The sequence below is a fragment of the Dinoponera quadriceps genome, unplaced genomic scaffold, assembly GCF_001313825.1.
Source record: "Dinoponera quadriceps isolate SergipeBrazil2010 unplaced genomic scaffold, ASM131382v1 scaffold1290, whole genome shotgun sequence".
In the NCBI taxonomy this organism is placed as follows: Eukaryota; Metazoa; Arthropoda; class Insecta; order Hymenoptera; family Formicidae; genus Dinoponera; species Dinoponera quadriceps.
Window position 1 is genome coordinate 484,398 of NW_014555424.1, and position 25,954 is coordinate 510,351.

Sequence of the window (25,954 nt, forward strand, 5' to 3'; positions counted from 1 at the left end):
CCCCCCCCTCGTGTTGTACATAGTGTGCCGTCGATTTTGATGGAAAAATTTGTCCCGGCCGACATTCAGATAGATTGAGAGGGAAGAACTGATTCGAGCGATCGACCGTAAAACCCAAGCTCAATATTTAAACACTGCAAAGAATTTACATTTCTAAAGAACTTCGAAATTCCCCTCTTTCGATATGAAAGTATACAGTTCGTCAGTTTTGAATTTTCATTTTTACCAAAATGTACAAAGAAAACCGCATTTATATTGATCCCGCTGAATTCGCGAGTGTATGACTCAAATCAATATCACGTTGTCGATCTTCGGGTATACTTACTTGGATTGACAATTCCACTGTGTCGATCCCGTCAGGTCCGCCTTCTTCTGGTTCTGCAATGATGAACGTGGCAAGGTGAAGATGCTGAATCCTGAGTACGGCGTAGGCGATATAGCTAAAGAATTAGGCAAGAAATGGTCAGATGCAGATCCCGAAACCAAATCTAAATACGAGGCTATGGCGGAGAAGGACAAGGCTCGATATGAGAGGGTAAAGTATCTGTCTTTTGTCAAGATCCGCCCTTGCTATCGTTCAACACATAAAAAGTTGGAGAAATGCAAAAGATGTACATCACACATATGATATTTTAAAAAACTTGAGACTTGTGCCTCATTCGCTCTTATACATATTTCTCTCGTGTATATATATTTTTTCTGCAAATCGTCAGCTTTTTCCTATTATGGAATCTTTCCTTTTGCAATCAATACAGATAAAAAAAGTTATTTAATATATTTGTTCTCTCTCTCTCTCCCCCTCTTACAGGAGATGACAGCGTACAAAAAGAAAATGCAGGACGGCGCCCCGGTGGTGGGCGGCGCGCCGGCAAACACTGTAAAAAGCGACAGCGAAGAGGAATGGAAGGAAGACGACGAATAGCGGATGCACGTCGAAATTTCATCTATCACCCCGTGTCCTTCATCCTGAAAGCATACCTCACCTACTGTACGTACCATTGACCTTAGCGTGAGCGTACTTACACCACTAGGAGAACAAAGTAACTAACCACCAATTCAACCTTACCTACCTTATCAACCTACCACAATCTACCCACCAACCAACCAACCATCCACCCAACCACCCCGCCACCCAACCAATCAACCAACCAAACCTCCCTTCTCCTGATTATTTACGATAATAATAAAAAAAAGGTACCCCGCGCGATTTACGATAATTATTTTAAAAAAAAGAAAAATATTGTATGTGTGAGAGTGCCACCGCGCGTGCGCGAGTTTGAGCGAGAGGCGAGAGGATTGTGTGAGTGACATTTGTACTTTAAAACATTATTGATAGTAAAGAGAAAACGATGTAAAGTGGCTAGTAGGATAGAAGTCGGAAGAAGAAAGAAAGAAAGAAAAAGGAAAAAAAAGGAATACGAGGAAAAGCCGCGGAGAAGACGAAGGATTGCGCCCGCTCTTTCTTTCTGTTCCGGGAAAGGCGCAAAAGGGGCTCAATCATTGTTGACTTTTCGCTCTCTCTCTCCGACGCTATGTTACTACGAGCTAAGGATTAGTTTACCGCTTTTGACGAAACTTGACGAAGACGATACGGTTATTTCTCCCGATATTTTTTTTTATCGATGAAATCAACCCGCTGAACTATCTCGGGAGGATATTACATTACGATTTTTCGATAAGTTTATTCTTCCGTTCAATATTTTACAAGAAATCCAGGTTTTACGAGTATATATAGCAAATGTGTATCAGTATATATTTTATATATGTATATCAACACATAAAAAAATATATAAAATGATACATCAACGAATACATATTTGCATCGGTGTCGCCCGCAAATGTACTTGCGACAATGCAGTTATACGTACCAATATAAAGATCTTCCGTGTGTTCTGTCAGGACATCGAAATGTTCTCAGTGAGATTGTACTCGGATCCTCGATTGCAAAATCAAGGGATACAAATTTTTGGGAAATAATATGTTTTGAATAAAATCAGATTTTTAATTTTTTTAATACACATATTTGAACATGCATCAAATGTCACTCGCAAATACATTTGCGGTAGTGTGCACAGTACATATTAATACAAAGATCTCTCATGTGCTATCGGCACATTGAAATGTTAAATTCTCGGCGAGATTGTACTCAAAATTGTACGGAAATGTACCGGATTCTCGATAAAAAAAAAACAAGAGAATGAAACCAATGGGAAATAATATATTTTGAATAATATATCAGGTTTGACTTTTAATCAATTCGTTGCGAAGCGTCGTCGTCTTCGTCGTGACATACACACACACACACACACACACACACACACACACACACACACACACAACACACACACACACACATATATATATACAGATTATTATTGTATATCCTTGTACAGAGAGCTTTGTCTTTCCTTTCATACTTTTTAGCAAATCTGATCGTTGAGCGCGCGTGCCGGGGGCATGGGGCTGCTTTTTACGTATGTAATGATGTGCGAATGTAATTTGATTCTCGGGTACACGCACGTCGTAGTAATAATACTGTAAGTACATTTAGTATAATTATTATAAGTGTACGTGTATCTTCGACGCGAACTTTTGGATTTTTCCTTCAATTCTCTTAACACTTTCTCTTCAGCGTGCGACTTTTGTTTTCTTTTTTTTTTTCTGATCACTAATTGCGTTGTTACGAGCTGTACGAGCCACGTGATTGAGCCTTATTATTGATAGCTGATAAGCGATCGCTCGAATCGAATCGAGAGAACTGTGTGCGAGAGAGAATGAGAACGAGAGAGAGAGGGAGAGAAAGAGCGCGAGAGAGTGAGAGGGTGAGAGCGAGAATGTGTGTGTATGTAGCTCGCAGCTTTTACTAAATCAAAATTAGCAAAGCCATGGAGCAGAGCGATATCGCCGAGTTCTTAACACTGACGAAGTGACAACTGTTGTACTCACGAAATTGAGAGAGAGAGAGAGAGAGAGAGAGAGAGAGAGATTTCATTCTTTCACGAGATAGACTCGCATACCAGGCACAAGGTTACCGTGTCGAATTATATAACGTCAGAAAGCGACTGAACGCACGCGAATTAATCCTGCGGTGTACGTCGAAATAAATTAATTTTTTTTTCCTTTTTCTTTTCTTTTTCTTTTCTTTGAAAAAGAAATTTTGCAGAATAGTTTTTAGTAATAATTGTGTATCCGCGAGATTCTCCGTGCGAGACAAGTGGAATCGAGTATATTCTGACATACTGTATTGTTAAATTATTTACATATTACATGTATTATACTGACTCTTATTCTCTTACACATTATATGTACGTATTATACCGATGATGTTACATTCCGATGTCGTTACCTTTCATACTACGTTCACGTTCTACGTATTGCCGATACCAATTGGCATATACTCGATTTCATGCCTGACTACAGCAAATTCTCTTATCATGTCAAGTGAATTTATCATGTTTTTATATAGGTACTACTCGAGTTCCAAAATGAGACCTCGGTGTGTTAAATTGACTGAGCAAACGTTATAAATACTTGGTCCATATAAACTACGAATTCTAAATCAGATTTGAATCTAAAATTTTAATCTCGACTGTCATAAGGTTCACTCTTTTTGAACCTTTCTAAATTGAATTGTAAAGTGACATACATTAATAATGTTCGGTAAGCTGATATTCGTCAGTCAAAGTTTCTGTGTATAATTTTAGAATTTATTTTCACGCTCATATGGCAATACGATTCAACCGCTTCGTTTTGCAAAGAAACTACCTTTGAACACCAGCACAGTTGGCACAGCTAAGAAGAAATTAAAGAATTCATTTTTTCGTGCAAATATCGTTGCGACACATCGTTGAATCTTCGCGTACTTGCATCGACATTGTGCTCACGATTGAGCCTTTACCCTTTGAATTACGTTGTTGAACGTTTCTTGTGTTCCTTCAAGAAATTGATTTACTTTCGACGTACACAGCGAGATACGATCCGTGTTTTTCGCTCGTCGCGGCATCATCGTGACCAATCTCGATCGTAAAACGCAAAGACGACGTTCGACGATGTCTCTCTCGGCGTCCGCTTTACTTCAACGTGCGCGCGACAATGAGAGAGCATTCGTTCACCTTGACGAATCTTGATTTTGATCTTGAAATTGTAACGGCGAGATTTTTCGTTGTTTCACCGCTTCCTACTTTTTCTTTCTCTCTTTTTTTGTTTTTTTTTTCTTCGTTTTAACGCATCGCGGGAAGAGACACACTCATACTTTCTTCTCTTCGTTCGACTTTCTCTTCAATTTCTTTTTTTTTTTTTTTAGATCTTTTTTAGATCTCAAAGTGGTCCCTGACCCTTGCCACCGCCATTTTCCCTCTCACTGATTCGTTCTTCTTTTCTTTTATTTCACTGGAAGGAGACGCGAAAGACAAAAGGGGAAGTACGTTCAAATCTCTCGTCTCGAGACTCACGTGAATGATTGATTGATTGATTGATTGATTGATTGATTGATTGATTGATTGATCGACCGACCGACCGACCGACCGACCGACCGACCGAACGATCGCCGTTTTACGCTTCGTGAATCGTAAACATACCTATCGGGAGCGTGTTTCGGGTGAGGAAGAAGCAGCAGCAGCAGCTCCCCCGCCGCGAAGAAGGGCGTTCTCTTTTTTCTCTGTCTTGTACTGCCTCGAGTCATCTGTGGTGTACAGCAGGCTGTATTATAATAAATTATTGTGGTTTCTTGTAATATTAACATTCCTAGATCCTAGCGTGTACAGATTTTAATGATCGTTCACGGGATTGTAGAGAGGGGACTATGCAGGAGGAGGAGCCGAAGGAAAAGGAAAAAGAACGAAAGAAAGAAAAAGGAAAAACAGAGAAATAAGTAGGCCAGATCTCACTGGTTTCTTATGCCTCCCCTCCCCCCCTTACTACTTCGGAAGGAAAGAAACCAAATGTCCATTTCTTCGACTTTTAATTACACAAGTCTTAAAGTTTGCAAACATTGTAGGTTGACGCATACCTTATTAATCACGTCGACTAATTGGTATTTTGGTGATTGAAGAATGATATTGAGAGTTCTCGGAGAGAGAGCTTTTGTATTCGGGATGTTTGCAAATTCCAAGACTTCGTTTCTCTACGAGCATTAAATCACTCTTCGCGTCCATCCTTGTCCGTGTTCCTTTCCCTTCTCTCTTCCTTCCCTTTCCCGAAAATATATTGTCTCATGTTGTCGACGTGAAATGCGATTCTGACGATTGATCATGAGCAGGACGAAAACGAGAAAGAGGAAAAGGAACCAGTTTTCTAGAGAAGGATATCTAGAGAACGCGAAGGAGAAAAAACCGACTGTAAAATATCAAATTGTAATATTTTAATACTGATTTGCAGATGTGCATAATTTTAACGTACATAGCCAATTTATGCGAAAGAGCGAATTGTAACTGATAACACTGAGATGAGATTTTGTGAGGCATCACAGATAGTCATCCGTTTGAAGGGCAGAGAGATGATCGAGTGGAGAAGAGAAAAAGAAAGGAAGAGAAAGAGGAGAGATAAAAAAGAAAGGAAAGGAAAAAATGGAATATATTCGAAAAGATCATGACATGAATTTCCTGTGTTACTACTAGGGGAATTACGATAGTTATACACGAGAAGAAATGTTTGTTTTGTATATCTCTTAGGGATAAATAAACTTTTCAAAAAATATACCTGTTTTGTATCTTTATCCTGCTGTTGCATCTCTTTCGAATATCTATCCTTTCTCTTGTTATCACATCTGTCTCTGATGTCCTTTACTGCTACTGTATCTCTTCCTGATGTGCTTTTTTCACTTTTACATCGAACATTCTACTATATTTCAACTTCGTATTAATCCTTCAAAATATTATAAATATTAGAATGTTATGTAGCATGTGTAAAAATAGAAAAACCAGAAATATAATATACAATTCAAAATGATTAGGAAATCATTTCATCGGAAATGCCTGTGTGTATCACCTGATATATATTAAAATTAGTTCACTCTATTTTAAACATTCAGCGTATATGTTTTACATGTGTAATGTACAAGTATAATATAAAATAAATATAATTTGTTTTTTCTCCCTTTCGTTAAAAATTTAAGGAAGTTGATGAGATAATTATGTAAGATATATATATGATTGAATTTTTGTGAAGTATATAGTAAAAATTCAATGATGTATATAAGTACTGATTTATTCTTTTTGCATCAATATATATAAACTAAATTTACATTCATCGAATTATACTTCATGTACATAGATCAGCACAACAGCCTTTTTAACACGTAGCAATTATGATTTTCAACACGTGCTCAAAAATCGTAATAGCACACACCAGTCTCTGTAAGTTGAAGAGATCTTATGATATACTTGATTAATACTGCCTTTTAATATTGAAAAATAACAAAACATGAAAGGAACTGCGATCGATTGGGTTTTTGTTATTTAAGAACATTGAACTTATCTTTAATGGACGGATTTTTCGCGGATAATTTATAGTTTCACGTACTTTCCTCGTTATTATATACCACCATAATGTAGATTTTATAAATTTCAAGGCAAACGTCTGAAACCGTTAAGAAAAAGAAATATCGCAAGATCAATCCTTCAAATTCATTGGCTGGATATATTTCGAATCGATGCGCCATTTATCGTTGGCCATAAACTATAACCATCGATATAGAAAGATAACTTAGAGAAAAATACCAGCTTTATTCTTTCTCATTGAACTTTCCGCTGCAATTGTTCCTTTCTGCTCTTTTTCTCTCGTTAATGCCGTTTAGGGAGAATTCACACCTTGACAGAAGAGCGACAGCCAATTAGAACTCGCTGAAAAACCGGATAAACCGGAACACATGCGAACGCATACGGCGAAAAGCCGTTACTGGCGCCACCTGCAAGACGCGCCGACGAACCAGGCGCATCGAACGGACTTTCGGAGGCGGCCCATCTCAGTATTTTCTAGGTACAGTCACCTTTTTGTTTGCCTTCGGTCTTGACAGTTATACGAAGTGCTGCACACACGTACGTTTGAAAATTCAATGCAACAGACTTAATGGCCGCTGGAAAGTCGTGAGCAGCGGTTCGCCCGGCGGCCCTCCACATAAGTGCGTCTCGTCTTAGCGCGCGTTACAACACGATTTAACGGCACGAGTAACGCGCCGCCGAGATCAAAGTCGCCCTTCTTATGCCGTCATTTTGCTAGGTAAGCCTCCGACGATCCGCGCGCGAGCATGAAAACCGCGAGAATCGACGGACGTCGAATCTGCAGGCTTGAATTGCTCCCCGACATTACTCGTTCTGCATTCCGCGAGAATCCTGAGCGACCGATCAATCTCACAACCGTTATCCCTTCGGCAAACCTAACGCATGTGTGTGGGTACTGCGTTACGTAGCCGGAAAGGGAACACTTGTGAGTTTGATAGCCGTTATATTTACGCTTCGATTTTTCTCGGCTCTATTTTAAGTACTGTTTATTTATTTTTAAGACGCTAATGTTTATTGATTGAACTTGTTTTAATTAGACTCTCGCGGTCCATCCTTCTTAGTCGTGTTTCTTGCGTATTCTTTTTACATTGTTTCTATTTTTTTCTTTCATTGTCTGAACATATACTTACTTTATTCGGAGAATGTAAAAAGGTCATCGTAGTGCAGATAAGAGAATAAGACTTGTTACTGAAATAGTAAAAGTTCCAAGTGCAATTGATTGATGATTGGATTCATTGACATGGTGTAATGTGTTATGTTACATCTACTATGTTCTAAGCTTAAGTCACTGGAAATACTAACAATGAACATGTTCTAATACTCTTGCATGTAGCAGTGGAATTGTCAGAATATATTTGTTGGGACAGTTCAATTTATTTATTGCATCATCAAAAGAATTCCCTGAGATTCTGATAATGGTTTATTAATTTTTTTATTTCTGTGATATTATTTATAATTTTGATCACCAGTGCTTTGTCCAATTTACATGTGATAAGCTTACATATAAATATTCTCCATGTTATTACCTTGACCTTATTTCACACGATGACTAAAGGAATATTTCGTATGACTCATTCTTTAAGGTAATCATGGAGCAAGATACTGAATATGTGAAATTACCCCTTGAGGAGCGCTGTGTGCACAAGGTAACAATGCATTGTGCTTCTAAATATTTATCAAAAACAGTTGTATCTTTACACATATATCACTACATAAAGTTATGAGATCTGATTGCGAACGACGACACCATGAAATTGAAATTGATCATTGTAATTAAAGAGTGACGAAATTAAAATTCTATAATTTGTGTTTAAATACACTAGAGGCGTCGTTTTCATTCTTTCCTCCATTTTTAATAGAGCTTTTCAGGTATCCCCCGAAACATACATGTCCCAATAGCCACTCAATAACTGATCGGCCATATAACTAAAATTGTCAATATTAAATTCTGACGTTAGATTGAACAAATGAACTACAATACCTCTTATAATAAAATGCGTAGTCTTGGAGAGCACGTTTGCACGGCTACGAGGAGTGCGTGAAGACGTTCCAGTGCATCGACGACGAGAAGTCGACGGAGTGGAACAGATATGTGGGCTTCATCAAGAAGTTCGTGCTGGACAGCAACGCGGCGGCCCAGGAGAAGGGACTGGAGGCGACGCTGGCCTTCGTCGAGAACGCCGCAGTGGCCGGTAAAATAGTCGGCGAGGTGATGAGCGGCATCGTCTCCAAGTGCATCGCCGCCCCCAAGGCGAAGACGAAGGAGGTGGCGGTGCAGATCACCTTGATGTACATCGAGATCGAGAAGCACGAGGCGGTGCAGGAGGAACTGCTGCGCGGCACGGAGGCGAAGAACCCGAAGATCGTGTCCGCGTGTATCGCCACGTTGACGTTAGCGCTGAAGGAGTTCGGGCCGAAGGTGGTCAACATGAAGCCGCTGACGAAGAAGATCGCGAGCTTCCTGGAGGACCGGGACAAGACGGTGCGCGAGGAGGGCAAGGCGATGGTGGTGGAGATGTATCGGTGGATAGGCGAGCGCCTGAAGCAGCAGCTGAACACGCTGAAGCCGGTGCACGTGACGGAACTGGAAGCGGAGTTCGGCAACCTGCCGCACGACAAGGTGACGCCGACGCGTTACCTGCGCTCGCAGAGGCCGAAGACCTGCGCCGGCGTTGGCGCAACGGCGGATGCGGCGGCGAGCGACAACGGCGAGGACGACAACGAGGACGGCGAGGGGCCTTCCGTGCCGGAGATAGACCCGTACGACCTCTTGTCGCCCGTGGACATCCTGTCGAAGTTGCCGAAGGATTTCTACGAGAAGATCGAGGCGAAGAAGTGGCAGGAGCGCAAGGAGGCTCTGGAGGCCCTCGAGACGCTCGTGAAGAACCCGAAACTGGAGAACGGTGATTACGGCGACGTAGTGCGCGCCCTGAAGAAGATCATCTCGAAGGACACGAACGTGCTGGTGGTCACATTGGCTGGCAAGTGTCTGGCCGGCCTCGCGTCCGGCCTGAAGAAGCGCTTCCAGCCGTACGCTGGCGCCTGTCTGCCGGCGATCCTCGAGAAATTCCGCGAGAAGAAGCAGACGGTGGTGCAAGCGCTGCGCGAGGCCGCCGACGCCGCTTACCTCAGCATCACCATCGAGCAGATCCTCGAGGACACTCTCGCCGCGTTGGAGAACAAGAACCCGGCCGTGAAGGCCGAGACGGCCGCGTACCTGGCTCGTTGCTTCGCCCGCACGCCGCCGGACATGCTGAGCAAGAAGCTGCTGAAGGCGTACGCGGGCGCGTTGCTGAAGACGCTGAACGAACCGGACCCGACGGTGCGCGACAACTCGGCGGAGGCTCTCGGCACGGCGATGAAGCTGATCGGCGAGCGGGCGATGATGCCGTTCCTCACGGATATCGACAATCTCAAGATGACGAAGATCAAGGAGTGCGCGGAGAAGGCGACGATCCTCGTCAAGGTGTCGAAGAAGCCGGACCGGCCGAACACCGCGCCGGCGAAGGTGGAGGCGACGAAGGCGGCGGGCAGGGAGAACAAAGAAGGCAGCAAGAAGGCGAACGTCGCGAAGAGACCGGCCAGCAGCAGCAACGCGAACAAGAAGTCGGCGAAGAAAGGCGGGGCGCCGTCGCTGACGAATTTGGCGCCGTCCAAGAAGCAGCCGACGGAACGGAGCTACAGCCCGGAGGAGGTCGACGAGCTGGCGGCGCAGCTGCTGCCGGCCGAGGTGATCTCCGGCTTGGTGGACAGCAACTGGAAGACGCGTCTGCAGGCGGTCACGCAGCTCTCGGACACCGTGAAGAGCATGGACCCGGCGGACGTGTCCGGCCAGGTGATCGTGCGCACGCTGGCGAAGAAGCCCGGCTTCAAGGACACGAACTTCCAGGTGCTGAAGCTGCGCATCGAGGTGGTGAAGCATCTCGCCGAGTGCCACCCGTTTTCGGTCACCGTAGCCGAGCACTGCCTGGTCGACGTCGCGGAGAAGCTGGCGGACGCGAAGAACAGCGCGATCGCCGCGGAGACGCTGCTGGCGATCGCCGAGGCGACGAGCTTCGAGCACGTAGCGGACGAGGTGATGTCCTACGCGTTCAACCAGAAGAACCCGAAGGTGCAGCAGGAGACGCTGCTGTGGCTGTGCCGCGGCCTCGCGGACTTCGGCTGCTGCCTGAACGTCAAGTCCGTGATCGAGCAGGCGAAGCGCGCGGTGGCGGCGACTAATCCCGCCGTGCGCACCTCCGCGATCACGCTGCTCGGCACTCTCTATCTGTACGTCGGCAAGCTGCTGCTCTCCTTCTTCGACGGTGAGAAGCCGGCGTTGAAGCAGCAGATCGAGCAGGAGTGCGAGAAACGCCACGGCGAGACACCGCCGGCGCCCGTTCGCGGCGCCAAGGCGAAGAAGGCCGTCCAGAACGAGGAGGACGACGATGAAGATTCCACGGAGTCGGACAAGAGGCAACAGCCGTTGGCCGCCGGTGGCAGCGAGCAGGACCTGATCAACGACCTGATACCACGCGTTGACGTCAGCGGCCACGTGACGGACGGCTTGTTAGCCGAGCTGGCCGATAAGAACTGGAAGGTGCGCAACGAGGGCCTGCAGAAGGTGAACGCCTTCCTCAGCGAAGCCAAGTACATCAAGCCCAACATCGGCGACCTGCCGCAGGGCTTGGCGCTGCGCTTGGTCGACAGCAACAGCAAGATCGCGCAGTCGACTCTGGGTAAGTGATTTCACATTGTTATTTTCAATTCTCGATTATATTCGAGTGTGAAAAATTATAGCAGCATAAAATACAACGCCGCTCGAATTATCTCGAGTGTGCACAGTTTGGCCTGTTTAGCGCGCTCGAATTAACTCGAGCGTACAAGTTAAGGGGTTAATTAACTGTTTTGTTTCTAATCGTGAAGTACTAACTTGTAGTTATACAGTTGTGTAACTTTCATGCACGGAGTATCTGATATCGAACTTCGATATAAGTGATTATTATTCTTTATTTTATATGATTGTATATTATTATTTGCCAAATTTTATTATCTCAACCTTAATTGAAAGAGGTCTGTGAGAATCAGCGTTAAGTAAGTAGTATTGTAAATATTAAAAGTTATTCGAAAAGTCGACGAATCCAAAAAATGTCGATTATTATGTGTGACCGTTTAATTGTTCATATATTTTCAGGTATATGCGAGACGCTGGCGACGGCCGTCGGCGCGCCGGTGAAGCAGCATGTGCGCACCCTGTTCCCCGGGTTCCTGCAGTGCCTGGGCGACAGCAAGAACTGGATCAGAACGGCCGCGATCTCTTGCATCAACACCTGGGGGGATCAGTGCGGCTACAAGGAGTTCTTCGATGGCGAGATGATAGGGGACGCCTTGAAGGCTGGCTCACCGATGCTTCGCGCCGAGCTCTGGAGCTGGTTAGCCCAGAGGTTGCCTGCGATACCCGTGAAGCAGATTCCCAAGGAGGAGTTATTCGTCTGCCTGTCCTGTCTCTACTCTAATCTGGAGGATCGCAATTCCGACGTGAGGAAGAACGCTCAAGAGGCTGTGCTGGGATTCATGATTCATCTCTCGTACGAGACGATGGCTAGAAACACCGAAAAACTGAAGGTACGCTGCGAGTAATGTAGCTTCGATGGCCAAATAATAGGAGTTAGTACTTACGAGAAATATGATGATTTCGCAGCCTGGCTCGAGGACTGTGGTACTCGCTGTACTGGACAAAGCTCGTCCCAGTCTACCTATGAAACCTCTGCCCAAAAAGGAGCCTTCCGACGAGAACATCCAGAAGGGTGGCGCGAAGGGTGCGAAAGTGGCGAAAGTGGTTAAACCGGTAACGAAATCAAGAATTCGAAGAAGTGACTCATGAGGCTAATTTTTATGAATTCCATATACAAGCGATTAACTTAGTATATATTTATATAACATTTTTACCTCTAATTGTTCCTCTTAAATTTGCTGCTGCCGCCATCCTTGCTGCAATTCAATCGGGCGTCGTTCCAGAAGGGAGCGGCATCGAAAGCGCCGGGTAGCGCTCGCAAGAAGGACGACGACGTGGACACCAGTCCTCTGTTGGTGGTGAACAACTTGAAGCATCAACGCGTGATCGACGAGCAGAAGTTGAAGGTGCTCAAGTGGAACTTCACCACCCCGAGGGAGGAATTCGTCGAGCTTCTGAAGGAGCTCATGACCGCGGCGAACGTTAACAAGACACTGAGGTCGAATATGTTTCACTCCGACTTCCGGTATCATCTGAAGGCTATCGAGGCTCTCACCGAGGTGAGCATGTATACCTGAAACTAAATCTGTTGCACGAATATTCGCTTCCTTGAAAGTGACAAATGTAAGATATATGCTGAAAGCGATTTACATTTACCTCTTGCATCCGGTGTCTAACACAATTTTCCACCTCGTTCCCTTTGTCAGGATTTACCTGGGAACAGCAAAGCGTTGGTATCTAATCTGGATCTCATCCTCAAGTGGCTGACACTGCGATTCTTCGATACTAATCCTTCGGTGCTCCTGAAAGGACTGGATTACCTGCAATTGGTTTTCAATCTATTGATAGAAGATCAGTACCATATGTTGGAAACTGAAGCGGCATCGTTCATCCCTTACCTTATCATCAAAGTACGTTATATTTCTTCTGCATTTACAATTTAATTCACAATTTATGCAAATTTTATAAATTACACGATACACAGCGAGCTTGACATTTTTATCGTTATATTTCATTATATTAACACCATGTTTATCGTATCAACAGATAGGCGATCCGAAGGACGCCGTGCGTAACGGCGTGCGAGCGCTGTTCAGGCAGATCGCTCTGGTATACCCGGTGAGCAAGTTATTCTCGTACGTGATGGAAGGTCTGAAGTCAAAGAATGCGAGACAACGAACAGGCAAGAAATTTCGAATACGTTCTTTTTCTTCATTTTATGCAATGAACATGTTAATGGCCAATTGAAATGACATCGGTCGTGCCTGCAGAATGCCTGGACCAATTAGGATCGCTAATTGAGAATTACGGAGTTTCTGTCTGTCAGCCCAGTCCGTCTGCGGCGTTGAAGGAAGTGGCGAAGCAAATAGCGGATCGCGACAATTCCGTCCGCAACGCCGCTCTCAATTGCATCGTCCAGGCCTACTTCCTGCAAGGGGAACGCGTATTCAAACTCATCGGCCAAGTACGTGACACGTGTACATGGAGTAATTTCGGAGGGAGCATTATTAGATTTAACGTTAATTTTATTCAAATGTTTTACCATCTATTTGCTACGTAGATATCGGAGAAGGATAGATCGTTGTTGGACGAGCGCATCAAACGGGCGGCGAAGAATCGTCCTACGAAATCCGCATCCGCCAACAAACTCTCCGCGCCCTCCGTGGTCACAGCTTCCAGTCCGCCCACGGACGACATGGAGGCGGATTACGAGGAGGAGCAGGAGGAGATCCCCGAAGCGGTAGAGCCGGTGCCGGAACTGTAAGTTCACAAACTGTATTATAAGACCGTGCCCGCGCACTTTCATCATGTAATAATACTCCTCGTAAAATGATCAGTTCATTCTTCTTCTCAGCTGCTTTTTTTTTTTCCTCGTTTGCCCGCAACAAATTTTACTTTTTCCTCTTTATATCCGTGCAAAACCCGGGTCTGTTTCGCTTAAAATGCGGAGAGTGTAGCAAGATGCAGCTGAAGGAAACCGGACCGATCTTTCGCGTGCGTTTCGATACATCTCAAGAAAAGAGAAGAATGGATTCTCAGCCGGTCTCGTAATTATTGAAGCAATCATGCAACCCGAAATTATATCGTGCGCGGAAGTTGTACGAAGTCACTCACGTTTGTATCCGCTTCGCTTTTAACACAATGTCCGCAGGGCAGTAGCCACGAGCTCTGATAATAATCAGGAGGAGCTGCCTTTCGTGGACGCTCGGTCCACTATCGAATCGAACCAGGAAATTACCAGCGATCTTACCGCGAAATTACCAGCGAGCGATCCCGACATCGATAACGCACAAAATTGTCTACCTGATAACGATCGTGACAATTCGACAAAGTTTGTTGCTTCCTCAATCTATCGTTTTGCGCTTTCTGGAACACGTTTTTTCTTTTGTTTTAATATATATATATATATATATATATATATATATATGTATATATATNGAAACGCTTTGGGATTTCATCGTTCCATCGGTGCGCTCCATTTGCGTTAGCTCATTTGTAATCGTTAGAACGTTGTCGATTGTGAATCTGTTCGTTTCAATTTCGCTCCGGTTTAATGATTCGTTAAGCCGATTTTCGAAAAACGGAAAATTCACGCGGAAGCGCGAAACGAACAGAACTTGTATTAACGCACAATGAGTCGTCAAATTCTATGAAGAATTCTGATTCTTACGTACAATTTTTTTTAATCGTTGCAGACGATACATTGTGTCATTGAGAGTGTCTCGAGGGTGGTTGATGATGTAGATTGTAATTGTAAAATAACGAATACCGTTGTATAATATTTTTATTTCACACGTCCTTATTAATTAGCTTACTGTCACAGTGATATTCTAAAGTTTAGGCAGAAGTTTAGACCTATCCTCTATTTTTCGGTAAAACATTAGCGTTCCTGTTAAAATTAGCTTTAATAATATGCTAATGACACGTAGTTAATAGTATGTAAATTATTGTCCAAAGTGTTCTCTAAGCTACTATTCGCATTGTAGTATTCTAATGACTAGATCTCTTCGACTAATTCTCGTGTTCTGAGTAGTCGTATGTTATATACGTACAGTATCCGATTTGATGTGTGTTACATCTTGAATGCTCAGATTTCATCAACGTATCTATATTCGTGATGCATTTCCTTCCTAGGAACTCTCCCACGTCTACTCAAACGAAGATCTCGGGTCCCTTCGGACTGGATATGGAGTTTTTGCAAAGGATCGAATTGAGCGCGCCAGTAAAATACCGTAATCCGATACTGCTGGAGCCCAGCTTGTCGGATCTAAATGAGACTCCGATTAATATGTTGAATACTCCCAAGACACAGTAAGTATATACACAATAAAATGATTACTAAATTACTTAATGGATTTCATAAACTGCCAAGTTATTAATTAAATTGTTACTACATGTCAATTCATATTTTGTCATACTAACGTGCTTCACAGAATGATACCGATTTCACCACCAAAGTTGTTAGTGTCAAAATCATCATCCGTTGTGTCACCCTCTACCGCCAGCAGTAACGATGACACGTTGGAGCGTAACATCTTGTCCATGGCCAGTATGGACTTGCCTACTGCGATACAATCTATGAACAGCATAGAAAACGTTAGTAATTACGTGCTATATATACTTACAAATATCTAATATTTATCATTTTTTTGCATTGTAGTTGTTGAAGTCCCATCAAGCAGCCAGTTTACAGTCTAAGGAAGATAAATTCATCGGATCGATAAATATGCAGTTAAAGCTGTTGCAGACGTATCCGTTACGCCAGGAGAACGTGGACGTGTCCAGAGGCTTCAGAAATACGTTCCTGGTTATACTGGTGGTGAGAAACTAATAAACAGTCGTATCGTTACTACAGATAGAAAATATGTACATTTGAAATTTGTAAATTTACATTTTATTTGTATATTGTTATACTATAAGATTTGACGAGAGATTGGGATAAGAAATTTCATCCCGAGACTTTCATGAGAAATTCTTTTCTCTCTTTTAGTTTTACGACACTGGATATCTTGGAAAAAACGTTCCCTTCATGCATTTGAAGGAACTAGTGGATCAGATGATAAGCTTGCTGGCCGAGAACAAGTTGGAACACTTACATCAGGCCGGAGCGTATTACAGAGTGATTAACAACATCATGGTGAAGATTATCGACAATTCTAACCATACCACCATTATATGGTGAGATACAAGTGAAAATAGTGCTTTATACATTCGGCTCGTTCATTTGTATTTTAATCGTCGTGTTTTCGTTGTTCCTCTAGCGTGTTAATTAAATTGCTTCATTCCTGTGCCGAGTCGAATGTTCCTTCTAAATACGAAGAACTGGTGATGAAGTGTCTGTGGAAGATAGTGAAAACGATGTCGAACTGGGCACCCGATTTGGACTACGATACGATACTTCTTGAAGTACATCGCTTCCTAAAGGTATCAATTTATATGAGAATAAATTTTGAAGAAGATCGTCAATCATTTCTTTTGTAGATTTCTTAGTTTCTTACGACTATACACCTGCTCACCATTATGTCGTTCACAGGATTATCCTACTACGTGGTGGAAGAAACAGAAGTCCGACACTCCGTTACGAACAGTCAAGACTGTTCTTCATAGTATGACCAGAGTGAAAGGCAGCACAATACTTAATCACTTGACGCTGATAAACAATACCAATGAGTCTGAATTGCATGCATACTTAATAAGATTAATCGCGGTAAGCTCACGTCAAGTTCGCATTCATTTTTGCAAAATATATATTTGTACTTAGAAAGAAAAAGAGGCAATGTTTCTTTGGTTGAGAATTCTTAGAATTTGTAAGAATTCCGAAACATGCTGATATTAGGCTGCTTGATTGATATTTTAAGGATTTTAGGAACGAGATTCACAGTTGAGTTCAGAGAATAATTTTAGATATTAAGAAATTCACAAATTTTAAGGCTTGCACAACTGAAGAGACAGATATACATGGTCTAGTTTTCTTCCAAAATATAGATATACGCATATTACGTGATTTATATAATTAAATTATAACAATCATCAAATACGATTGGTACAATACATGCACATATGTGTAAAAATTACATAATTATAAACGTGGGTATTTTTTTAACGCACACACATACAGAGTTTGAAGCCGGATGAGATTAACGCTACGGCAAAAATGAACCCGAAGTCAAATAACATGGGTAGGACGCCGAAACATCTGTCCAAGTCCACTCGTCAACAGTTGGCGGAGATATTCAAGAAGATCGGGTCAAAAGAGCAGATGCAGGAAGTACGTGGCGTAGATCAACGCTTTAATAGCGGTTTCAAAGTACATCTTCAATCTTCGCTTCTCTCCGTAGGGTTTAGCACAGTTGTACGACTTCAAGCTTCAATATCCCGAGGCCGACGTACAACCGTTCCTGGTGAAATCCCATCAATTCTTCCAAGACTTTATCGAGCAGGGACTTAGGCAGATCGATCAGGCGCGCAAGAGTCAGAGCATCTTGTCGCAAGCTAACAATCAATACTCCTTGGGTGAGTAACGCGTTACGTCAGCGTCGAGCAATTAATGCGATTATGTTAAATGAATAAAAAAACGCAGAGACCACCGAGTCCCCGCCAGCGGTTTCCGACGAGAAAGACATGATGGATCCGATGCACAGGCTCGAGAAACTGCGAGCTCTCGAAGCACAATGTCGAACGACCTCCTCGCAGCCGAACCCACCATGAACGATATCGCGCGCTTGATATGAAAATTAGGTAAGTGACACGATATATATATATACACACACACATATATATATATATATATAATATACATATACGCGAGCATACTCTCGTTCGACGTTCTCATTTGCGTCTCAAGACGTTCCACATTCCCTCTCTCCCCCCCCCCCCNTCTTTTTACCCTTACAACACTGTGTTTCCGTCGAAGCGAGTGGACCAGTTGATCCTTCGAGTACAAATCTCGCCCCGATTTTCCCCGCTAAACGCCTCTCGCGCGAAAGAAGAGAGACGCGCGTTGCTTATCCGCGCCGAGTCGACTCCAAGTGGTGTTCGCGTTCGCACGATTTGCCCTTGGCAGACGGCGCTTACGAGCGAGCAAATCGTGTAGAGAACAAGCGAACTGTGCCGTTAGACGCGTACCGAAACGAACGATATATGTTATACACATCCTGCGTTCCGATTACAATAGCAGCTGCCTGCCTGTGTAACAACACGTTATTATGTTGCGTGCTAATGTTAATGTTTGTTCTCTCCCCCGCGTACAGTAGTTATGTATAGTTGATAATGTTACTAATTGTATAAGATTGATCGTCGCACAGAGTGCTCTCTTCAATGCGCGGATGTACGACTTTTCAGGGGGAATTCAGCGCGAATAATCGAAAGAGGTTCGTGCGTTTCTTCGTTGTATAATTTATTCGCTCCTAACACTCGCTTCTCTAACATCTCGCACTTCGTTCTCCTGAAAGCGGATATTGGTATTTTTCAAGTGAATCCTGCGAATATCTTCAGTTTCTTTTTTTCTACTCATTTCTACGTTGTATAATTTATCCGCTTCTAACACTCTCGGAGCAATCATCTCGCACTTCGAAAGCGCTGCGGATATTGATATTTATCAAGCGAACTCAGCATGGGAAGAGAATAATCGAAAGGTTCGTGTGAATGTCTTCAGTTCTTTTCACCCATTTCTACGTTATTTAATTTATTCGCTTCTAACTTCTCTCAGAGTAATCATCTCGCACTTGGTTCTCCCGAAAGCGCTGCGGATATTAATATCCGTCTGGGTATTAACGTTAATATGATCATTAGATAATTTTTTGATTAATAATAATAATATGTTAAATATAGTCGGATAGGTTGAAATGTTCGCGCGAACCTTTCCCATTATATCGCCGGACCTACGCCTCCGAAGTTACACCCACGTACCGAGACATACGCGCATATAACATGTATAAGTATACGAAAGGCGCGATTCGAGTAAAATTGTAATCGCGCACGCGTCACCGTCGGTCGCAGCACCTGATTTCGCAATTTCGCGTTTTACGTCGTTTCCGAAAATAAATTCTCTCCGTTTGGGATATTATTCGGAGATTGAAGTCTCGCGTTGGTATTTCCGCCATTGCTTTCGTCGAGGATGCTCCCCCGCTTGTTCGCGAGAATAATCTCCAAACAACGCCGTATGACAAGGAAATATCTCAGGTGACGATACGTCACAAGATCGACCATCGGCTGGTGATACCTACTGGGTTTCTCAACTGTCGTGGAGCTTCAAAAAAAAAAAGCACCAACTGTGCGATTAAAAATGATTCCCTTGCATGCCTCTGTGCTGAACTTGGAATCGAGCTTTTCGTAGTGTTTCTCCGATAGGCCTGAGAAGTGAGAAATAATCAAATTTTGCACGATACCTGCAGAGGATGAAATATTAGCTTTGCGGAGGCACAAATATCCACCTTTTCCGTAGAAATCGTTCTCACACGGGCGGCAACAGAGCGTACGGAGGGGAGCTTTCCCGAGAGCAACGGCTACCTGTCTATCTATTGAGACGCAAAACTGTCATACCCCAGTTAGTATTTATTAATAAGACCGTATGATACGTACCGGTCGTAGCAATTAGCATCGTCACCGATGCTTATTAAACTCAATGTAATGATTGCCGTTGAGCCGCATAAAACTCGTAACTCGAAGAAGCTCGGAATAAAATTTCACGCCGAGATCTTGCTGTGTGTAAAAAAAAAATTGTCCCGTATGATTTGTCCGGTACCAGTTGCAAAAATTGACCAAATTAAATGTTTGCGAACTAATCAATCGCGCGGTTACACGCGATTGATCCCACAATTTCACCTGTATGGATTACTCGATCATTACGAATTAACCACTTGTTCGATTTGTTGTAAGTTAAATATTACATGATTTTTTGTTAAGTACTACTGATTTAACTCTTACAGATTGATTATTGTGGATCGAGTACAAAAATAATGTAACTAATTATAATAAGTAGAAATAATTGATAATTACATTATAATAATTTACGAATGAAGGAGAATGCGGCAAGAATAAAGAACATTACGAAAATAAAATGTATGTGAAAATGTTACACAAATGTTTTCCCCATTCTACTTAATATTTTTGTTGAAACATCGAGTTAGATAGATCATTCCTCTATGAAGGTTTCGTTTCACTTGTGTGCGTACTCGTGCCTAAAGTGAAGTTACGAGATTTTTGCGGCTCCCCGTCGACAAGTATATCTACCTTTCTATTATTGGTGCAGAGGAAAGAGAGAAGAAAAGGAACACAGCGATTATCTACTCTTAAGCGAGTCACCCAGATTAAAAGGCTTTACTATCAGAGTACCCCTTTATCTAATGCAGTACACGAATCAACTCGTTGCTACATTTGAGAACTTATCGCTTTCTGAAGACTTATATTCTGTAGTGTAAATAGAACATGTATATATCGTACACACGTAATTAATAAAAGAAGGATATTCGAGAAAATTGTATAAACATGTGTTCTACGGAAAACTGCACAAAATCAAGTAACATTTCCCTGTGCCATTAACCGTCAATTTACTCGGCTTGTATCTTTCCAATACTCATTTAATTTTAACGTAAACTACCCTATATATGTAGAAAAAGTATATTAATTTAATAAGGTTAATATTAACCCCGCCGCTCGAATTTTTTTGATCGATTTTCATTCTTAATACGCGACAATTTAACGATTGGATGCTTCTAACATCTTGAAATTTAACACCACTATCGATTTTCTACTTTGAATAGATATTTTTTACGATACTAAGAAAACGTAGTGCACTAAACGTATATAAGATGCGAACGAAACAGCAGGGTTAGGAGCTTACGTTGAGAATAATCTTTTTTTAAACACTAATTTCATATTAATTTAATATTACTTTAATTTTAATCCAGCGCTCTTATAATATCCGATGTAAACAGATTTTTCCAAATGGAGAATTTGCTTGATCGGTTTTTCATACTCGATACGTTGCGTCGCGCAAGTTTCATAGAACTCTACTTTCTATGAAAGTGAACAAACTCTCTTACGATATTTCATATTTATTCTTATAAGAATAAATAAGAACAAATAATCTATATATTATTCTATCTTTAATGGTACATTTGTGCAAGACATCCTGAATTAATCCTTTTTGTTCTGTTATCGTTATGTAATACACGTTATCTATCCCCCCTCTCTGTCTCTCTCTCTATATGTATATATATATGCATCATATAAAACTATTTCTTTTCCTTTCTTTTCGGTATCTTACAGACAGCATGTATAAATATTCTATTAATGATAAAAACTATGTTCATGTGAAGTACAATTGAATAATACAACTTGGACATAAGTCGATGAATGAGGTACAAATTCGGCAAGTTACTGTCGGATCTCGAGAACTTCTATACTAACTGGCGCATGGATATCGTTAATTGCTATCCTAACGAATCTAATTGCTATCCCAACGAACGTCCAAACGAATAAAAACTCATTCTCTCAAGGTCGTATCGTCCTCCAGCGCCGTGTAAAGCTCAATATAATAATAGGTTTTCTCGAACCTCTCTTTCACTTTCTCACCTATATATAATTTCTTATCAATATTAAAAAGGCAGTTCTCGCCGTCACATATACTGTGGAATAGAATCATACACAAGTACACACAATATATACAGTTTCGAAATGTCCGCGAGTTCAAAATGCAGCTACACCGCTGATATCTTCGCACAATGAAGGAATTCATGAACGGAGACGACGCTCAGGTGTCCTCCACAGGATTGACGAAGAGCGCTGTCAGGGCGAATAGTAGGAACACGAATCCTCCAATAATGGTTACTGAAAAGTTCCGAGATTAGAAATACAAAATATAATTATATTTTTACCGTTAAATATAAAATTTATTTTAAATTGAATATAAAATATATATCGCGTGGTGTCATAAGGTAACCGATTTTTAACATTACCTGTCCTAACGGAAATTCTCTGTGCTATTATACGTCCTCCTAATACTGCTAAGCCTGTGCAAAAAGAATGGCCTAATATTCCACCCAGTATAACTCCATAGACATCCTGAAAATTAATATAATTACGGTTGAAAAATTATACATTTTAATATATTATCATTTTATCTCGTACAAAATTATATCTAATCTTACATATAAGACATTATCTGGCATTTAACAATCCATCTTATCTCAGTGTTTAAATTTAATATCTTATCTATCTTGTTTATATATATCATATGTATATATTAATTAATACTAATGTTGCAGTAAATATGCTATTTTACCTCTCTCGCCGCGAGGATAATAGTCGTTAGTTGAGAGCGATCGCCCCACTCCGCAAGGAAAGTTAGACTGAATGCTTGGAGAAATATCCTGGAGAGCAGCATGAGTGCACTGGTTTTTGTGGTTTTTCGTATAACGCCCGTCTCGGGATCTTGAACCAAGGTACTAGCTGTCTCCTTTTCGTACTGAAAGTGATAACATTTAATTATCATTTAACTCCTGTAAAAATGGCATTATTTGAACATACGACTTTTTTCTCGTACATTTTGAATATATTTTAATTGTATTAACATACTTATTTTCTAGTATTTTTATAATTCCCTGTAATAATTGTATACAATACAAATTTTTTAATATAATAGAAGTATATAAAGATAAAAATAAAGTGAAAAATAATACATACACATATATATATAAACGTCGTGCTATATCTTCAAGATTTACAAATTTTACAAAACACTGATAGATTGATCGATGACCGATAGATTGAAGTACAAAACACTGATAAGAATTCACTTCAAACATACCTCATCCTCTCTTTTTCTTAAATCTGATTGGACCTCCTCTAACTCTTCTTGCGCCTCTGTTGACGACATGTAGTATCCATCTCGTAGCATTTTCAATCCAAACAGGGCAAAGAGCAAAGTGGAGATGTAATAGGTGTACGCACGAGGAATTATTGTAGCTGCATATCCAAACACGACTGTAAATAGAATAAAATACATTGCTGTAGAAATCGTGATGTCAGGAAAATTATTAGATACATTAATTTTAGCACAAATCGTCTATTTTAACTCTTATTCAAGCAAGCAGGATGTGCTGTTTTTAAAAGATGGTTCTCTTGTGTATCAAATATAAGTTATATTCATGACGTACCTGAAATATAATGATTCTGTTTGTTTTCATAATGTAATTGAACAAAATTTGCATTTACTACATTTTCATTACTTAAGCATTTAGTAAATTTTGCTTGTTTGTGGATAATTAAACTTGATAATTATACTAATAATTTATAATTGAATTGTTCTCACGTAACAAGTATACTTAGATATTAGTGAGTTCGAGATAATTATTACAAATTACTGTCGCAATAATCTTTGTGTAAAATTAATCATGCTCCTGATGTATATTGATACCTGATAGAATAGTCATCAGTGCGAGTGCACCGATGGCTCCAACAAATACTGTCAATCTTGGATGCTTCATTGCCATAATGGCAGCAATAAAGAAAGTTTTATCACCCAACTCTGATACCACGATGACCGATAAGGAAGCTATAAATGCGTGTAAAAAATCTAACTTGTCTTCTGGCTTCTCTGATACAAATTCCTCCCCTCTCTGAAAAAAATTTTTAAGTTAGAAAATTATTCAGTTGTTTGTTTCTAGTACTTGAATGTCTAAACTGAAAGCTTGAATTTTTTTAAATTTTCGTTCAGACTAAAATAAAACTAAATCTGAATATTTTTGCAAAACATATTTTAAGATCTGAAAATCTAGGTTTGGAAATGTCAAAATCCTTTTGGCATTTTCTCCTAAGAATTGTTTAATTTTAGAAACATCGAGAACTTCTTAACAACTTTTATAATATTAAAAAATTCAAATTTAAAAGCTTTTAAAATTTTTTTGACATCTATAAGGTTTTGAAGAAACATTTTGACATTTTTCAAATGTCTTTTGCATACATCAGAGAACATAAATTAAATTTATTTCTATACGGAGCAAAGGGAAAACTAAGAATTTTTTTATACTGTGACCTAGAATAGAGTCACGAGATTTGACGGAAATATCGAGGACTGTTATAGAACTCACCGTTGTAGTCACAACTAATTGAACTTTTTCGTTGTAACGCAATTCGATTTCGCCGGCAACGGTCGAGACATAAATCAAGACCAAAGAACCGGCGTAGATTAAACTTTCGGGCCACATTGTACGGACGCGGTTGGAAGAGTTCATCGTTTATTATTACGGCTATTGTGCCGAGCGTCGTTCACTGCGAGATAACCTCAAAAAAACCAGCCTCCGCACAGTATCTATTGGCACACCGAAACCGCCATACTGTGTTTCCGTGCGTGACCGTTCGTGATAAGGTTATGTCACGTTGTCAGCGTGAAACACTACATATCTCTTCGCGACTCAGTCGAAACTGACCGATAACTATCGATTCCTCGAAGTGCCACTACAGGAACTATTTGGCGCCATCTAGCGGTGTCCCGGAAAGACCTGCTAAGCACAGCGTGGTTTAAATCTTGGCTATAAAAGGGTTCGCGTCTGAAGCAAGTATGATCTCTCTAGTTCGAGTCTCCGCTACGAGTCGCCACCGTTTCTATCGCTAAATCGAGCGATAACTCGACGACAAATTAGAAAATATTTTTCATCTTCAAATAGCACGGTTCAACAACGGATTAGACGGATCTTTATTCACGAGGATATTTCAATGGGAACTAATTTCTAAGATACTTCGATCTTCGTCGATAAATGGGAATTGTTCCTGACGCTCTTTTGTTATAAAAAAATATACAAATTTAGAATTCTCGAGCATGCATCCAAAAAAAAACTCAAAAATGACGCAAAGAACGCAAGTGTGTTTTTCCTATTTTATTCTCATTATATTTTATATTTCTTGAAATCCAAACACATCTATTTGTCATCTATCGACGAAATGATATATAATAAATATCCGCATTATATCCTAAAATTAACAAAATATCTTTCCTTTGTTTTTTTTCTTGTTGTCTCTGCCTTGGTCTAAAGTATGCAATATTTTTTTTTCTCTTTTAGAAGCTTTTCTTCTTCCAAAGACATCTTTTATAAATTTAAATGCAGCATCCGTCGTAACAACAACCAACCTTAGCCAATAGTTTACATATATCCGTTATTGTTATTAATATTATTACTATTATTATTATTATTATTATTATTACTCGAGAAAGACGTTGCACAAAGCGGATAAATCAAGTGTGTGTGAACGATAATTATATCGATTATACAAGCCCTCAGATCAGCGCGTCTGTCATACGTCAAGTCGCGTTAGCGAGAACATTGAGTGAAGTGATGAAGAAAGAGAGAGAGAAAAGAAAACACGCAAGCGTGCCCGGGATATACATTGTTCCCTCGCCGTGAAGTAACTTGCTTGCGAGAAACCGAAAGAGCGGAAAATAAATGAACAGGCGGCAAGACACATCGCGTCCGTTAAACTTGATACTTGGGATTAATCACATCATTCTACGGAACTATGTTTCAAGCAGAAATCGATAACAATGTAATCTCGCTGAGCTCAGATTTGGATACCGGGATGATATACGATATCGTTGACCCTCCCCTTATCTTCAAAGCGATGACGCGCAATCGTCGAGTGAATGAAACGCAACGCTCGATATCAGGCTTCTTTCTTTGCACGCCTACAACGCCGGTGACTCTAACTCGCCGAAATTACAGAGCTTTCGATCCACGATTTCGAGTGG

General features: G+C 41.2%; 3 protein-coding genes and 1 long non-coding RNA gene across 8 annotated transcripts in view; 3 read left to right on the forward strand and 1 right to left on the reverse strand.

Moving 5' to 3' along the window:
• Positions 1–3,295, forward strand: part of LOC106744121 (high mobility group protein DSP1-like) — an 11,447-nt gene extending 8,152 nt beyond the window's left edge. For both annotated transcript variants that reach the window (XM_014618585.1, XM_014618584.1), the window contains 2 exons: positions 361–535; positions 809–3,295. In XM_014618585.1, coding sequence (XP_014474071.1) covers positions 361–535; positions 809–922 — 289 coding nt within the window. In that variant the 3' untranslated portion in view covers positions 923–3,295. The remainder of the gene's footprint in view (positions 1–360; positions 536–808) is intronic.
• The window catches only part of LOC106744123, a 19,985-nt gene extending 15,251 nt beyond the window's left edge, over positions 1–4,734 (forward strand). Inside the window, exon 2 of the long non-coding RNA XR_001374425.1 lies at positions 2,956–4,734. This is a non-coding gene — a long non-coding RNA (uncharacterized LOC106744123). The remainder of the gene's footprint in view (positions 1–2,955) is intronic.
• A 2,269-nt stretch (positions 4,735–7,003) lies between these two features.
• LOC106744126 (cytoskeleton-associated protein 5) lies at positions 7,004–22,563 on the forward strand. Of its 3 annotated transcripts, none has more exons than XM_014618590.1 (19): positions 7,004–7,215; positions 8,081–8,143; positions 8,500–11,215; positions 11,671–12,101; positions 12,178–12,324; positions 12,495–12,770; positions 12,918–13,121; positions 13,258–13,393; positions 13,482–13,675; positions 13,772–13,971; positions 15,346–15,522; positions 15,645–15,807; positions 15,872–16,030; positions 16,202–16,389; positions 16,473–16,635; positions 16,745–16,918; positions 17,330–17,479; positions 17,550–17,724; positions 17,792–18,021. In XM_014618590.1, exons 2-19 carry the CDS (start codon positions 8,087–8,089, stop codon positions 17,917–17,919), a joined length of 5,838 nt encoding a protein of 1,945 aa, XP_014474076.1. In that variant the 5' UTR covers positions 7,004–7,215; positions 8,081–8,086; the 3' UTR covers positions 17,920–18,021. The 3 variants fall into 3 exon arrangements, with proteins under 3 accessions (XP_014474076.1, XP_014474078.1, XP_014474077.1); XM_014618592.1 differs by having other exon boundaries at positions 12,498–12,770; XM_014618591.1 differs by lacking the exon at positions 7,004–7,215 and adding an exon at positions 22,479–22,563 and having other exon boundaries at positions 8,087–8,143; positions 17,792–17,949.
• On the reverse strand, positions 17,904–24,620 carry LOC106744127 (transmembrane protein 165). 2 transcript variants are annotated; one of them, XM_014618595.1, is made up of 6 exons: positions 24,303–24,620; positions 23,630–23,831; positions 23,021–23,196; positions 22,496–22,678; positions 22,170–22,275; positions 17,904–22,041 (listed from the first exon to the last, which is right to left on the reverse strand). In XM_014618595.1, the coding sequence occupies exons 1-6, from the start codon at positions 24,444–24,446 to the stop codon at positions 21,965–21,967; spliced, it is 888 nt and encodes a 295-aa protein (XP_014474081.1). In that variant the 5' UTR covers positions 24,447–24,620; the 3' UTR covers positions 17,904–21,964. The 2 variants fall into 2 exon arrangements, with proteins under 2 accessions (XP_014474081.1, XP_014474079.1); XM_014618593.1 differs by having other exon boundaries at positions 17,904–22,275.
• Positions 24,621–25,954: the final 1,334 nt, after the last annotated feature.

Excerpts from the sequence above, each read along its gene's own strand:
- LOC106744127 (XM_014618593.1), bottom strand. The coding sequence starts at position 24,446 with ATGAACTCTTCCAACCGCGTCCGTACAATGTGGCCCGAAAGTTTAATC. Across the intron at positions 23,832-24,302 it reads AATTAGTTGTGACTACAACG|AGAGGGGAGGAATTTGTATC; the intron begins GTGAGTTCTATA and ends AATTTTTTTCAG. Across the intron at positions 22,679-23,020 it reads TAAGAAAAAGAGAGGATGAG|TACGAAAAGGAGACAGCTAG; the intron begins GTATGTTTGAAG and ends TATCACTTTCAG.
- LOC106744126 (XM_014618590.1), top strand. The coding sequence starts at position 8,087 with ATGGAGCAAGATACTGAATATGTGAAATTACCCCTTGAGGAGCGCTGT. Across the intron at positions 13,122-13,257 it reads TCCCTTACCTTATCATCAAA|ATAGGCGATCCGAAGGACGC; the intron begins GTACGTTATATT and ends TCGTATCAACAG. Across the intron at positions 16,390-16,472 it reads AACCATACCACCATTATATG|CGTGTTAATTAAATTGCTTC; the intron begins GTGAGATACAAG and ends TTGTTCCTCTAG.